At 43.9% G+C, this 15,938-nt stretch overlaps 2 protein-coding genes across 4 annotated transcripts in view; both read left to right on the top strand.

The window, feature by feature from the left end:
• The first annotated feature begins 2,725 nt into the window (after positions 1-2,725).
• zgc:110319 (uncharacterized protein LOC796111 homolog) lies at positions 2,726-10,026 on the top strand. The gene is made up of 8 exons (XM_061227984.1): positions 2,726-2,882; positions 4,341-4,438; positions 4,602-4,737; positions 4,972-5,038; positions 7,147-7,258; positions 7,513-7,579; positions 7,899-8,073; positions 8,976-10,026. Exons 1-8 carry the CDS (start codon positions 2,818-2,820, stop codon positions 9,045-9,047), a joined length of 792 nt encoding a protein of 263 aa, XP_061083968.1. The 5' UTR covers positions 2,726-2,817; the 3' UTR covers positions 9,048-10,026.
• Positions 10,027-11,276: 1,250 nt separating this feature from the next.
• The window catches only part of ccar1 (cell division cycle and apoptosis regulator 1), a 22,598-nt gene continuing 17,936 nt past the window's right edge, over positions 11,277-15,938 (top strand). For 2 of the 3 annotated variants that reach the window (XM_061228055.1, XM_061228053.1), the window contains exons 1-7: positions 11,277-11,359; positions 12,353-12,497; positions 13,847-14,004; positions 14,125-14,229; positions 15,010-15,042; positions 15,574-15,764; positions 15,868-15,938. The exon at positions 15,868-15,938 is cut by the window's right edge and continues 56 nt beyond it. In XM_061228055.1, the coding sequence (XP_061084039.1) occupies positions 12,386-12,497; positions 13,847-14,004; positions 14,125-14,229; positions 15,010-15,042; positions 15,574-15,764; positions 15,868-15,938 (670 nt within the window). In that variant the 5' untranslated portion in view covers positions 11,277-11,359; positions 12,353-12,385. The remainder of the gene's footprint in view (positions 11,360-12,352; positions 12,498-13,846; positions 14,005-14,124; positions 14,230-15,009; positions 15,043-15,573; positions 15,765-15,867) is intronic. The other variant, XM_061228056.1, reaches the window with a different exon arrangement.

Genomic DNA, 15,938 nt, shown 5'->3' with positions numbered 1-15,938 from the left:
GTGCAGCAGGGTCCCATGATCCTCCTGGGCCGCCGAGGGAGGGTCCCATGATCCGGTGTATCCCCAGCGAGCACTTACCAATAGAAACAACTTACCAGTCTCTCCTGGCAGCATTCTCTTCCACTGTCACTGCCACCAAAGCAAAATACTATCAGACACAAATTCAGAACTCCACTGTTCTCTATTTTCTCCCCTCTCCTCAACGCACCGCCTCCTCCACCTCAGTCCTCCTTCGCTGGTGATGATTTTTTTGATGAAAAGGTCACAGACATCCGCAGATCCTTTACAACCACCGCCCCCCTCACTGTGCCCTTCCCCCCCTCTAGGCCCATCCTGCGCAGGCGCCGACGAGAGTGGCAGCCTTTTCGGTAGCTCTGTTTGTTTCGTGTCTGTTTTAGTTTTTTAAAACTTTTAAAACTTTTGTAACTTTTGTATCATTATACGCATCGCGTAGACAATCTTCGATCCTATGGATATGGCTACTATTCAACAACATCGCAGCAGTAAAAACTTAATTTACTTGAGGGAACAACTGCTTTCACTGAGGACAACAGGACACGCCGGTACAGTCCATCATATACCGGAGGAAGTAAAGCGGCTACAGTACCGAGGAAGCAGAGCTGGAGCCAAGATCAAAGCTAGGCACATGGAGAAGAGGTGGAGGTTCAAGCCATCCATTCCTTCATTTGTGATGGGGAACGTTAACTCACTGGCAAACAAGACTGATGAGCTGGCTGCCCTGGTGAAGAACGTTAAGTTGTTCAAGGAATGTAGCTTGATGTGCTTCACGGAGACCTGGCTAACCAGCAACATTCCGGACACTAACGTGGAGCTAGCCGGCTTTACACACGTGAGAGTGGACAGGGACCCACAACAAAGTGGCAAACGTAAAGGCGGGGGGCTTGCACTTTTCATGAACATCAAATGGTGTAACCCAGGACATGTAACGGTGAAGGAGACTGTCTGCTGTTACTTTTTGCACTACCACGATTGCACATTTATTTATTTATTTATAGAACGAGCCGCTTCTACTCAACTTTCTTCTTTATTTTCTAACAACAACCTGCTAGACCCCCATCAGACTGGCTTCAGATTGGGCCACTCGACAGAGACCGCGCTCCTCTCCATCAGTGAATCACTTCATGCCACTCGAGCAGCCTCCCTCTCCTCTGTTCTCATTCTTCGAGATCTCTCTGCTGCCTTCCACACTGTGGATCACTCCATCCTCCTGTCCGCCCTATCAGCAATGGGAATCTGTGGCACAGCCCTGGACTGGATTGAGTCCTACCTCTCTGGTCGCTCCTTCCAGGTTGCCTGGGCTGGTACGGTATCGACACCTCGGCCCCTTGCCACAGGAGTTCCCCAGGGCTCAGTCCTAGGCCCGCTTCTTTTTTCTCTTTACACTCGTTCCCTTGGCTCTGTGATCACTGCACACGGGCTATCCTACCACTGCTATGCGGATGATACCCAACTCTTCATCTCGTTCCCACCTTCTGATACACAAGTTTCAGCCCGTACCTCTGCTTGCCTGAGGGACATCCAGAGCTGGATGGACAACCACCATCTAAAGCTCAACCCAGGTAAGACTGAAATGATATTCATCCCTGCTAATACCTCTCCCCATCTGGATCTCTCCATTTCCCTCGGGGATACCACACTCACGCCATCACCCAGTGCAAGGAACCTCGGCGTGGTGATGGACAGCAGACTGTCCCTTTCCGAGAACATTGCGGCGGTGACCCGGTCATGCAGGTTCTTCCTATGCAACATACGGAGAATCCGCCCCTTTCTCACCCCCTACTCGACCCAGCTCCTGGTCCAAGCAATGGTTCTGTCCCGCCTGGACTACTGCAATTCCCTCTTGGCTGGCCTCCCAGCGTCTGCCATCAGACCCCTCCAACTCAGCTCGTCTGGTCTTCAACCTTCCCAAAAACTCAGACGTCACCCCCCCGGTTACTTCCCTCCACTGGCTGCCTGTCATGGCTCGCATCAAATTCAAAACATTGGTGCTAGCCTTCCAAGCAGTTAAGGGGTCTTCCCCAGCTTACCTACAAAAAATCTTCAGACCCTACACCCCTGCCAGACCTCTTCGTTCAGCCTCCACATGCCACTTGGCACCTCCCCCTCTCCGAACCTCCACCTCACGCTCACGACTACTGCACCTTGTTGTACGTTGCTCTGGATAAGAGCGTCTGCCAAATGCCATTAATGTAATGTAATGTAATGTAATTGGATTAGATAGGGTATAAAGGCATATAAAGGTAAAAATTGGAAAAAATCTATTTAAAAAATAAATGAAATGCAGTTTCTGAAGCAAAGCCCAAAAATGAATAGGAACTGTGTAATGTAGTTCGTTCATCCTGGGCTGAAATACCTGTTTCTAGGTGCCAGAATTTGCTTGACTTCTTTGCTTCCTGTAAAAGAATAACGCAGACTTGCAAATCAAATTCGCTAATGCTTTGATTTGGAATTGAATGTGTAATGTTTCCACTACATTTGAAATATTGAACTAAAGGCTATTAAAAATATTTATATATATATATATATATATATATATATATATATATATATATATATATATATATATATATATATATATATATATATATTCAGGAATTATAGACGGCTTACACGGTGCCGCATATTTAAATTAACGTTACCTATACATATTCTAAATGAGATTAACCTAATCAGACAGAGAAGAATAATTAGTGATGTTGCTCTGTTTTAGGGAAATGATCGTTATCTGTTGATACCGTTTTTATACAGGACATTTAATAACCACATCAAGAGGTCCTGAATTTCAAAACAAATGAAATGGCGGCGATCAGAAGATGGAGTCTGCGACAGTTATTGTCGCCACGATCGGTTGCCTATTACAGGTTTGTCTTTTCTCACAACTCGCAATTTAACGTGCGTTTGGCTGTCTATAATACTGTCCTGTATACTGTCCGAATCAAATAGCTTAACTCATGCGGTTCGTAGTGAACTCCCCCTTCGTATCCAGTTGGGCACATTTAAGCAGCTAAGCTAGCTAGCTATCCAACTTCCAATTATTAGGACGCTTCTGTGAGTTGAGAAGTTAAACTAGATGTCCAGGAAGTGTAATGTTAGGACCAGCAATAGCCAGCAAAGACCGTCAGCCCTTGGACGGAATGTTAGTGTTACATCTGCGCTGCTGTGAATAGTAAGTTAAGTTATTGGTGCTAGCTACCTATGAGCATGTTACAGGTATCATTGACGTTAGTCTATGTAATATTGTGATTTTTCACATATAGCTAACTAGTTCTTTTAAAATAATCCGGAAGTTTTGTGTTCACATATTAGTAAGTGGAAAGGGGACTCCGCTCTCTTTCTAGACCACTTAAACACTGATTACCTGCTGTTCGCATAACCTTTATAACTCAGCCTCCACTTTTGTACCATTGAATAGGGGTTGACGGAAGTGGTACGTCGTAACGGCAAAAGATTGAAATGCACAGCAATTGTATGTCCTAATGGAAAGCATACCTAAAGTTACTTAGGCATATTTACATCGTAATCACGTACAATTGGGGTGTTGTTAGGTAGGTTGAAACCTTTCCTTCGGGGCATTCAAACCACCAAACAATAATGGTTAAGAACTTAGGTTCTTTAGGTTAGTGATCAAAGTAATCTTCTTAAATGTGTTTTTCTCTGAACAGATAATAAACTACAAAATAGACAACAACAAAAAAACCTTCTTGAAGAAATGTTATGAAATATGTCCAGACTGGGTTAATGGGTAACCAGTACAGGTGTAATGCACAAAAATCCTTCGGTAGCCTATGTCCCTTCTTTTTGAAATCATGGTTCTGTAAATTTTCAGTCGAGCAGAAAGGATGAAAACATTTAAGTTTGCAGTGTGTGCTGAGCTGAAAGTCCAGGGCGGCTTGTAGCGTAGTGGTTAAGGTACATGACTGGGAGCCACAACGTCAGTGGTACGAATCCCGGTCGAGCCACAATAAAAATGATCCGCACAGCCGTTGGGCCCTTGAGCAAGGCCCTTAACCCCACATTGCTCCCCGGGCACTGCACTGTGGCTGCCCACTGCTCCTAGGTAACTAGGATGGGTCAAATGCAGAGGACAAGTTACCCCACAGGGTTCAATAAAAGTGTATCTTATCTATCTTATCTTATCTTATGAGGGAAAATTTTTTTTGCCCCTGATTGTGTGTATATAGAGTGCCACGGACATGGAGGTGGCAAAGACTACACAGTGGGTTAGGCTTAGGCGAGGACACTTTTACATTCTTTGTGGAGAACCCAGATATGGTATTTGATTATGTATTTATGTTTTGTTAAATTATATCCTATTTTAGGCTACCTAACACAGGGAAAAATCGTCTCTACTTGTCATGCCACGACCAAAGTAGCAAAACAACACAACTCCTTCATCAGCCAGGTGTGAATCTCTTCGGTGAGTACTGATTTATCTGTTTTTTTCATCTGCAGCAAGGTAAAAGTATTTAGCATTTAGCATTTACAGTTAAATGTAAGGTGAATGTTTGCTGTGGTGTCTGCTGTACTCCTCCCAGTTATTCTGCAGCATTCAGTCCAGGTGTTGCTCTACTGTGTTTCAGTGCGAAGCTTGTCCGTTCAGACTCTGGACACTCCAAATCCCAGGAGTTTGAAATTCCTTCCTGGCAAACCTGTTTTGGGAACAGGGACGCTGGATTTTCCCAAAAAGAGCACAGCTGAATGTTCTCCATTAGCCAGGTTTGTACATTTAAACAGCATTGAAACGCAAGCGACCATTATAACTTTGTGAAGAAGAAAAGGTGACTGTTCTGAGCCAGGCACAAGAGATCATGGCTCTTAACATTTCTGTGCTTCATTAACTGCCTGTCTAATTAAATGTGGCCCTAAACCAAAAGTAAGGACTGGTTTTAAGCCTTAAGCTCATATGTGCTTCACTGTACCTTCACTGTTCACTGGACTTTATTTCTACAGGGACCTCTTTCAGGTGGAAGGAGTGAAGAGTGTGTTCTTTGGCCCTGACTTCATCACAGTGACTAAGGTAGCTCCTCTGGTTTTAACATTCCTGAAAAATGACCCTTTCTCAGTTCAACAGCAGGGAGTTCAGAAAAATGAAATTCAAGCATGGAATGTGATTACTTTTCCTTGAGCAACCCCAAACTAGAAAATTTAAACCATAAACATTTTTTAAAATAAAATGGTACACCATCACGGTACAAAGATTGTCTTTTGTGCAGATATGAAATCAGAAGTCATAATCAAAGTTAAGCACCATCTATTACAAAAACTTCAAATATGATGTATGTTGTCGGATACTAGTCTTAATATTGCCTTTGAGAGACAGACATGATTGTTATTATTTGACCATGTGTTTAAGTACCCTGCTCATGTTCATGGAATGTTATCTGGTTGTCGTCTATCCTGCCCCCCCTATGCTGACTTTATTATTTTATGGCTTGGGAGGAAGAACAGCACACAACATCATTCATTCATTTCAGTTTTGTGGGACTTTTGGCACTTCCTGTCATTATTTTCTTTCGTGACTGTCCATGTATTTAATGTTCTTTGTTTAAGGTAATTGACCCTCATCTTTAGACTTAGACGTAGATTTTTGTGTTGTGATAATTTCCTTGTGAGTTGTGCATTTTGATACACATTGATCCAAAAGGTTGCTCTTCCTATCAACAAATTCAGCAATTTATTTGATAATTATTTCCAAAATATATAATTAACTCATTAAATTGAATACATTTATTTTACACAAGTGAAGGGATTTACCAGTTGATGCACATGTTCGGTATTCAGAGTGCAGAACGTTAAAAGAGTGTTCATGTGTATTTTACTAGTTATGGATGTGATGCTTTAACTTGTGGAAGAACCTATGCACTTGTAAATCGCTTTGAATTAAAAGCGTCTGCCAAATGACTAAAACGTAAATGTAATTGTAATTGTAAAACTGCTGGATTCGGAAATTAACCATATTTAATTTCACTTTCACTTCACTTCCCCAACAATGTTTTAAAACAAACGAACAAACAAAAAAAAATCAAGTGAAGTAGACTGAAAAATACAGTCTCTGGTAAGTGAAGTAGGAAAACAGTTATTCACCAAACCAGTGAAAGGATTTCTCCACATGGAAAATGTAAATATTGATTTAGGGTTTCAAATGAAGAGGCGTTATCACTAGGTTCTGCTGATGTTCTTCATTTTGACCCAGTGGCTAATGATATGATACAATAATATGAGCAGAACACAAGGGTTAAAGTAATGGTTCACTTTCTGGAGTTTTATCACGTATTCAGTGGAGCAGTCATGCCGCGCCTATGCACGGTCTTATAGTAATAAATCAACCATGGAGCTTAAAGGTGTGTCCGCTCCACAATATGGGCTGAGCCTGAATGCTCAAAGTAAGTAAATCTGTTCTAGTCCAGAAAGAGGAATAATAATAAAAAAAAGCTGGCTGGTCTCACTGTGTTTGCTTTGTTTTGACTTTATTTTAGTTTATTATTTTTGCCTGGAATCTTTGAGGGGGAAGGATGAAGATTCTTTGTTATGGATGTGTTTGCGGTTTGTTAGAGGGAGGCCTCATTCCACTCCATGTCGTAATGGAACATGTTTAAAACCAGGCCTGCCACCTCACCCCACAGGCCTGTCACACAGCATGACACATGCGAATATTTTACATTCTTACTGAAGTTTCTCATGTCCTGCTGGCATTTAGAAAATACATTATACAGTTTCCTTGCAATGAGTGCAAGAAGGAGACCTACTGTTTTATATTTGGGAGACAAATATCCACATGAATGTTTTTTTTCTAAAGGGGCACACTGTAAATTAATTTTTGTTAATTTTGTTTTGTGAGGTTATGAGAACACCCTGTGGTCTCTGGACTGCTGACATCACATGGGCGAGTTGAGACATGATGAAGGAATGGGTGACTGAAGAATGCAATTGCTTGTCATAACCTGGATTTACATATTCCTGTATATCTCATTTGCAGTCCCTGTCAATTGTAGCATGTTGTCTTTAACTCTGTAATGGTTTTCTCCCTTGGCCAAGTGTCCTTGAAAAAGAGATTTGGAATCTCCAGCAAATTCCTGGTTAAATACATAATAGATATTGATTAATATTCATTTTGGTTGTGAATAGAGGGATGATGATGTGGAGTGGGCAGACGTCAAGCGTAACGTGATTGAGACCATCACAAAATTCTTTGAGAGTGGAAGTCCCGTAACTGTGGGAGAGACGCACATGGAAAGCAGTAAGTATGAAACCAGTAACATCCTCACAGCTGATTGCCTGTATTGTGTATTGGATGTTTTATTGTGTAAATATTGGGACTTATTGAGTTCTAATTCACTGCATTATGCACTTATCTACATTTCCGTGTTGGTGCAACAAAGTATATTATGATTGAATGAAACATTTCTGCACAAAGTGAGTTTTAGCTGTTGTTCGATAAGAAATGGAGTGAATGCATATTTACGTTACATCTCTTTATTTGACCTTTCACAGGCCTGTCTGAAGAGGAGGAGGATGAGGTTATTTCCATGATTAAAGAGCTTCTAGATACACGCATAAGGTATAATCATCATGGGATAGTGAGAGATTAAGAATGTTGAAAATGTTTTTTTTATGTGGCATGGATTACATGAAGGACACTTAGAACCACTCCCATGCTTATCATTCATATGACCTGAGAGTAGATTTTATTATAATTATTTTGTATTAGTATTATAATCATATAACAAAAATATTATGATTAATAATAATAAGCAGCTGCTTTATATTTTTTTATATTTTACAACATTTATACATAAAATGACTCCATTAAGGAGTAATGTGTTGCACACTTTGCTGTGGAGGATAATGTAGTTTCATGGCCCCGCCCTGCTCCACAGGCCCACGGTGCAGGAGGATGGTGGTGATGTCATCTTTAAGGGCTTTGAGGATGGCACGGTGAAGCTGAAGCTGGTTGGCTCGTGCACGGGCTGCCCCAGCTCAGCTGTCACCCTGCGCAGCGGGATCCAGAACATGCTGCAGTTCTACATCCCCGAGGTGGATGGGGTGCTGCAGGTGCTCAGATTTCAGATTTCTTTCATGAATGTTGCACAGCTGCAGCAGAACCCCCCTGTAGCAGAACCCCCCTGTAGCAGAACCCACCTGCAGCAGAACCCCACCTGCAGCAGAACCCCACTGTAGCAGAACCCCCCTGTAGCAGAACCCACCTGCAGCAGAACCCCACTGCAGCAGAACCCCCCTGTAGCAGAACCCCCCTGTAGCAGAACCCACCTGCAGCAGAACCCCACCTGCAGCAGAACCCCCCTGCAGCAGAACCCCCCTGTAGCAGAACCCACCTGCAGCAGAACCCCACTGCAGCAGAACCCCACTGCTGATCCCCTCCACTGGCCGTCTCTGAGGCTTACAGAGCCCTGAACGGCCTGGCCCCTCCCTACATCTCTGACCTCCAGATTGCTCTGCTCCATGTTCACAGCGTAAACTGAAAGGTGATTGAGACCTGAAGCTGTGGGATGCTCTGCCACTCTGTGTTCAAACTGCCCCCATTATTCCTACATTCAAATCCCAACTAAAGACCGACCTCATTTCTCTGGCTTTTGGAGATTAAGCTGACATGTTCTTGTCTTTTGTTGTCTCTGTTTTTGTATTTTTTTTATTAATTCCTTTTACTTTTACTTAGTACAACAGTTTGACCAATTTCTGGTTGTTTTTAATTGTGCTTTATGAATAAATTAGATTAGAGTTTGATTTAGACGTCTTCCTGAGAACTGTGGATCTTTCATTGTGGCTTTAGCATGGGGATGGACCAGCAGGGGGCAGTAGGACCCTGAGCCTTCCCATTCCCTGGGTGATGCACTAAAACACTGCTCATCGCCTGATGGAGCTACTGCCCCGCGGTTCAATCCCAGACTATGTGGAAGAAATGTGTGATTTTTGAGACTTTATGTTTCTGTCCACAGGTGGAAGACGAGCTGGATGAGGTGAATGAGCGTGTGTTTACAGAACTGGAGCGGAAACTCCAAGACTCCTAATGCTCCTGACCACACCTGCATACTGCATATATATATATATGTGCTGCACACACACACGCTCACACATGCGCATACCATGCTAGCTCGATTATTATATCTTTTACTGTATATTTAAGTTATTGGCACTCCAAAAATCTCAAGTCATTCTGAAAATCCAAATGGAATTCTGAAGGGTTGGTATATATTTTTTAATCTGTTACAGAGAAGCCGTGGTATTTTATCACTTGCTTCATGTGAAACTGTAAATACTGAAGATTATTACTTTGAAGTACGAATGGAGGCACCTGTGGTCCAATCACTAGGCAGTTTGATGTAAAAGGTATTTATGAATCTAACAGATGAAATGCACTGGAAAACTGATGCTGTTTGAGGTCTTTACCTCTGAGGCCAAAATGACCTTCCATGTCCATTAAATTGGTTTCTAGAATGTCCCTCTGTAAGCTGTAAGGACCTATTTGTCAACATTCATTATTCAGATTTAAAATGAAAAGTGTTCAGTGAATTATTTTACTGCTCCTAAATTCATCTGCTCAATATTTGTCTGTAACCTGAAGTCGGCAGTGTTCTGTAAATTGCTATTATGTCCCTGTGTTACTGTTGGCTGTATGTGTATTCAGTCCTGGGCAGGTCTTCATTCTGTATCATTTGACAGATGCTGTAGTGCTTTCATCACTGAATTCAAAACACCTTTGTTTTGTACAAGTGAAAAGGTATAGACATGAAAATCATAGTTTTTTTCCACCATACAATTTCACAAAGTACAAAAAAATGTCAGTGACCACTCTATTCTACTCTGAAATATCTTTGTTGCAGTCTCCTGTAAAATGTATTGTACACATAAAAGTGAATTTATTAGGTAGACCTGTAAACCTGTTAATGCAATCATCTCATCAGCCAATCATGTGGCAGCAACTCAATGCATAAAAGCTCATTAGGGTTATCCCTGCAAAGGTAGGATTAAAGGTGTAAAGAATTGTCATTGCCATCTTTTTTTTGGGTGAGCATTTCATTACAATCACTTACACACTATTGATTAGAGTGATCTTATCCCCACAAGCAGAGAACATTGTGTTCATCTTATAGAAGCGTATAGAGAAGGAATATAGAAGTGTAAAATCTATATTGGGGGCAGCCTGTCGCCGATTGGCAACTTAGGCCCTTAACCTCACATTGCTCCAGGGGGGACTGTCTCCTGCTTAGCCTAAGTCACTTTGGATAAAAGTGTAGAAGTGTAATACATGTAATGTAAAAGTGGTTTATTTTTCATAAATGTCCCTTTGGTTTAAGTGTCCATTTGTTTCCCTTTTGTCATGGACTGGTTTGAGCGACCGCACTTTGAAAACTACGTTTGCGAACGGTAATTGACCATTTACATGACTTTTCTTTTTTAGCAGACGCTTCTATCCAAAGTGACGTGCATACCGAAGGTAATTAAAACTACAGAACTGGCCGAATAAGGGACTTGTCACTGCCCAGGGCTTGAGTTAGAATCGCTGAATATGAATCTTGAATATGTTGATAAAACTTAATGACCTCAATGTTGCAACAGAACAAATTATGAAAATATGTATTTTCTAAAGTAGATTTAAAACACGATTTACAAATCATGTTGAAAAGCCAGACTGCGGCGGCACGGATGGTGCAGTGGGTGGCACTGCCGCCTCACAGAAAGGAGGTCCTGGGTTCAAATCCCGATCGGCCGGGCGGGGCCTCTCCCTTTGGAGTTAGCATGTTCTCCCCGTGTTTGCATGTGTTTCCTCCCACCGTCCAAAGACATGCAGGTTAGGCTGATTGGAGAGTCTAAATTGCCCGTGGGCATGAGTGTGTGAGGGAATGGTGTGTGTGGCCTGCGATGGACTGGCGACCTGTCCAGGGTGTATTCCTGCCTTTCGCCCAGTGTATGCTGGGATAGGCTCCAGCCCTGCAACCCTGTTCAGGATAAGCGGGTTAGGATAATGAATGAATGAAGCCTGACTACCAGCGAAAAAGTATGCATATTTCTGGGTGAGAAATAATGTCTCACACTACCACGAGAGGGAGTGAACGGGCATTGTAGTATTCGCAGCCAACAGGAGCCATGCATTTGTGATTTCTGTTCTTAGCATACAATATAATCAGGTACTTAGTCGTATTTATTTAAAATAGCTAGATGATCCGTATTCGCAGACACGTCGCGTTTTGCTCTGTACAGCCCCGATATCAGACCGCTATGACGTCCCCAAAGAAACAGAGCATGCGCAGAGCAGGACCAGCGCGTGCGCTGTGGTGTTTAGCAGCTTGCACGTCTCTGCCGGTGCATGAACAGGACGAGGGTAAGCTGTCTAGTAAATCGCAATAAATTATCATAAATAAGCGGCCGCAATAAATTATATAATAGTTTGTTTGTGGAATAGGCACGCCAAATTCCATCGTATGCAATAGGAGTGCATTGTAGCTGGAAATACTACGATTAAGGAATAATTGTATCATGCTTCTTAAAGCTAACTCGCTCAGTACCTATTAGGCTAGCTGGTAAGGCCCAGAGCCTCGGTTATCCCGTCCTGCATGAAAACAAAACAACTCACTTAGGCGGCGCAGTGGCTAGTCAGCTCATCTGAGTCCACATTGCTAGCACCATCGCATTTAGTCGATATTGTTAGGAGAGGCTAGCTCGTCGCATTTAGTCCATATTATTAGCACAGGCTAGCTAATCACATGTAGTCCATATTTTAGCACAGACTAGCTCATCGCATGTAGTCCATATTATTAGCACAGGCTAACTCATCGCATGTAGTCCATATTATTAGCACAGGCTAACTCATCAAACGTAGTCCATATTATTAGCACAGACGGGCTCGAACTCGTAAACTGCAAACTGGGGTGCTAACAATAATACATTTGAATTTAAAGTAAGCTAATTTATCAGCGAATGTATAGGTTTTTATTCTTTCGATTACAAGTATTGTAACGTTAGTTAGCTGATTGTCCACACGGAGGCTAAGGTTAGCCAGCGAGTTAATTTTTTAAAATTATTCTTCGGTTGAAGTTTAACTCCGTGTCCTAGTTAGGTAACAAGGTACAGTTTGTTATGAAGACCGATCACTAGCTAACGTTAGCTGGTTTAACTTGTAAAATCGTTGTTTTGGCCAGATTATCATTTTGTTGTTAGCTCGCTAGTTCCATGGCAATATTTTGCATTTCTATAAGTTCATTAACATTAGCAAGCTTGTTACGTGTGCTGACCTCGCTAATTTGATCCATTGCTGAATGCGCTGAATTCTTATGTTGCGATTTTCCTAAAACGGTCTAATTTATCTTTCGATCAGATACGCAGCACGACCTGCCAAGAAACCTGAGGCATGGCTCAGTTTGGGGGCCAGAAGAACCCTCCATGGGCTGCCCAGTTCGCGGCCACGGCGGTAACTCAGCCCGGGCACTCGGGCCAGTCGCTTGACTTGAACAGTTTGCACTGTAAGTGTGGCCGGACTCTTTTAAATCAACTTGTCGCATTTTCTCCTGTGCTTAATGTTTTAAATATTTAGAATTGCCTAGACATAAATATCTATGTAGTCAAAATGTCATGTTTTGGAAATCTAAAGGACATGTCACCGTTATACATAATTCCCATGGGTGCAGTCAAGTACAGGAGTTGAAAGCTTAATGTACTAAATGAGTCTGAATCTAGGAGTTTACTTGTGTACGATTAGAAACCTCCAATGTGACCTTTGTAATTGGATCTGGTGCTTACATCTCACCCCCTCTGCCGGGTGTTTCTCCATAATCTCTTCCTCGTTCTTGTGGTATTTGTAAAATTAAGGAGGTCAGTATAGACGTCTCTTTTTTGTGAGATAGCACTTATGAAATGCTTAATAGCCGAATTATGCTCTAGGGATTATAGTGTTCCAGTATTCTGGCAATGTTCTGTGTATAATGGGGCTTGGAGGGTCTCAGTCCTGGACAGGAGATTGTGCTTGTAGTTCAGTGTGGGTCACTGGTGTAGTTGCAGTACTCTTTGCTAACAAGCAAACTGTGTTCTATGAATCCTCACCTCAGCTTGGTTATTTGTTGGCCACCATGGTGTTTAAGAAGGTTCTCATGACTGGGAATGTTTATTCATGCGTGTAGTTCAACACCTTAATAAGAAATTCAACTTGGATACCACTGTTATCAATAACTATAGGCCCAAACATTTCTATGTGTGGTTTTCTCATGAAGGCTTTGTCTTCTAATATTTTGATGAGTACTTGCAGCTTTGCAGAGTAAGAAAAAACCTGGATCTGAACACTGAACCAGCCCTGGCTGATGCTATAACCTGTTGATGAACACTGGCAGGAAGGAAACTTCTATTTGACTTATTTTAGACTTTAGTTTAGTCTCGTTTGGGTCTGTCAGTGTTGGATCAGTTGCCTACGACTTGGATGGGTCTTCCAAGTTGTTCAGTTTTTTCTCCCTAGCAGACCATGTCAGTAGCTGTTGGATTGTGTGACCTTCCCAATTCCTTTTAGCCTTGTAGTTCCGCAAGGATCTGTCTTGGGACAAATCTTATTCTGTTATATGGCACCTCTTGGCCAAATTTCCTGAGAGAATTGCATTTCTTTTCCCTTTATGTGGGCAGTGCACAACAGTATACTTGGCTGTCAAGCTTGGTGGCAAATAAAATGTCTGTTCCTCTTGAATGTTTTGGCCTTCATTTTTAAACATTCCTCTGTTTGAGTGAGAAGGTGTCTCAGGCTTGCTATTAACTTTTAGGACATACATTTAGAACTTCAATGAAGTTTTATTTGTATAGCACTTTTCACTGAGCACCCTCTCCCCCGCAGCGCTGGGTGTGCAGCAGCCTTCTCTCCTGGGGGCCTCCCCATCCATGTACTCCCAGCAGTCTCTCAGCAGCCAGTCAGCCAACTACCAGCTGTCCCAGCAGAATGCAGCTCTACAGCAGCAAGCAGCCGCTGCTGCGGCCGCCGCAGCCCTGCAGCAGGTCAGCCTCCACCTTTCACCTTTCACCTTTCACCTTTCACCTTTCACCTTTCACCTTTCACCTTTAATGTGCTGTTTCTGTTTCTGTCTCTGGCATCGTTTAACGTGTCTGAAATCTCAGTCCCAGATAAACTCCGCCCTGCAGCAGTATCAGCAGCAGCAACAGGCTCCGCCCCCACCACAGGCCCCGCCCCCTCAGCAGACCCTCTATAATGTCCCTCACCAGGTACCGTACTTCACACACCTACCGCACACGCCCATCCCACACCTACCGAACACGCCTACCGCACACCTACTGCACACGCCTATCACACACCTACTGCACACGCCCATCACACACCTACCGCACACCTATCACACACCGATCACACACCGCACACACCGCACACGCCCATCACACACCTACCGCACACGCCCATCCCACACCTACCGAACACGCCTACCGCACACCTACTGCACACGCCTATCACACACCTACTGCACACGCCCATCACACACCTACCGCACACCTATCACACACCCATCACACACCGCACACACCGCACACGCCCATCACACACCTACCGCACACGCCCATCCCACACCTACCGAACACGCCTACCGCACACCTACTGCACACGCCTATCACACACCTACTGCACACGCCTATCACACACCTACTGCACACGCCCATCACACACCTACCGCACACCTATCACACACCCATCACACACCGCACACGCCCATCACACACCTACCGCACACACCTATCACACACCGCACACGCCTACTGCACACGCCTTCCGTACAATAAAGTAAACTTTTCTTAACCACCATTGCCTGGGTGGAAAGAAAGCAACTGCAAAGGTACATGTTACATTAATTTTGAATTTGAATCTGATTGCTCCAGATTTTTGCAAGCCACAAGTAATAAATATTGAAAGGATTCTGATACTAATATTTAATGCACAGAGATAATTGGCTCAGACAGGATGTGATCATTAATCACTCCTTTTCTCTTCCTCAGCTGCCCCAACCACAACAGGCTTTGCTTTCACAGGTAACTGCCCTAATCCCTAACGCTCCCCCTAGACCCTACACCCTAACACTCCCCCCTATGCCCTACACCCTAACGCTCCCCCTAGACCCTACACCCTAACACTCCCCCTAGACCCTACACCCTAAAGCTCCCCCTAGACCCTGCACCCTAACGCTCCCCCTAGACCCTGCACCCTAACGCTCCCCCTAGACCCTACACCCTAACGCTCCCCCTAGACCCTACACCCTAACGCTCCCCCTAGACCCTACACCCTAACGCTCCCCCTAGACCCTACACCCTAACGCTCCCCCTAGACCCTACACCCTAACGCTCCCCCTAGACCCTACACCCCAAACCCTACACCCTAGACCCTAACACACTTCTGAGAGAATCCTGAGAATTAGGAGCATCGTAGACTCAAGCTGTGAGAACAGCTGTTATTTAGTCTCTGTTGTATATTTGCTGTACATTTTCAAATTCAGCCTGCCTCATACTGAGGTTAAGTTGTGTAATTATCCCCGCTCCTCCCCATGGATGACCTTGTTTTGACAGCCTCCTGTTGCCTTGCCGACCAGCCTGGGCCTGTCGAACCCGCAGCAGACGGCCCAGATCACGGTGTCGTACCCGAGCCCACGCTCCAGCCACCAACCCCAGCCCCAGAAGCAGCGCGTCTTCACCGGCGTCGTCAACAAGCTGCACGACACCTTCGGCTTTGTGGACGAGGATGTGTTCTTCCAGCTCAGGTGCTTGGCTGTGCTTGGCTGTGCTTGGCTGTGCTTGGCTGTGCTTTACTGTGCTTTACTGTGCTTGGCTGTGCTTTATGTGTTCCTGCACTCATTTCTGCAGTGCTGTGAAGGGGAAGACGCCCCAGGTTGGGGACCGGGTTCTGGTGGAGGCCGTGTACAATCCCAACATGC

The sequence above is a fragment of the Conger conger genome, chromosome 18 (assembly GCF_963514075.1).
Source record: "Conger conger chromosome 18, fConCon1.1, whole genome shotgun sequence".
In the NCBI taxonomy this organism is placed as follows: Eukaryota; Metazoa; Chordata; class Actinopteri; order Anguilliformes; family Congridae; genus Conger; species Conger conger.
Note: the sequence above shows the minus strand (reverse complement) of the source record. Positions and strands in the feature narration are given on the sequence as shown.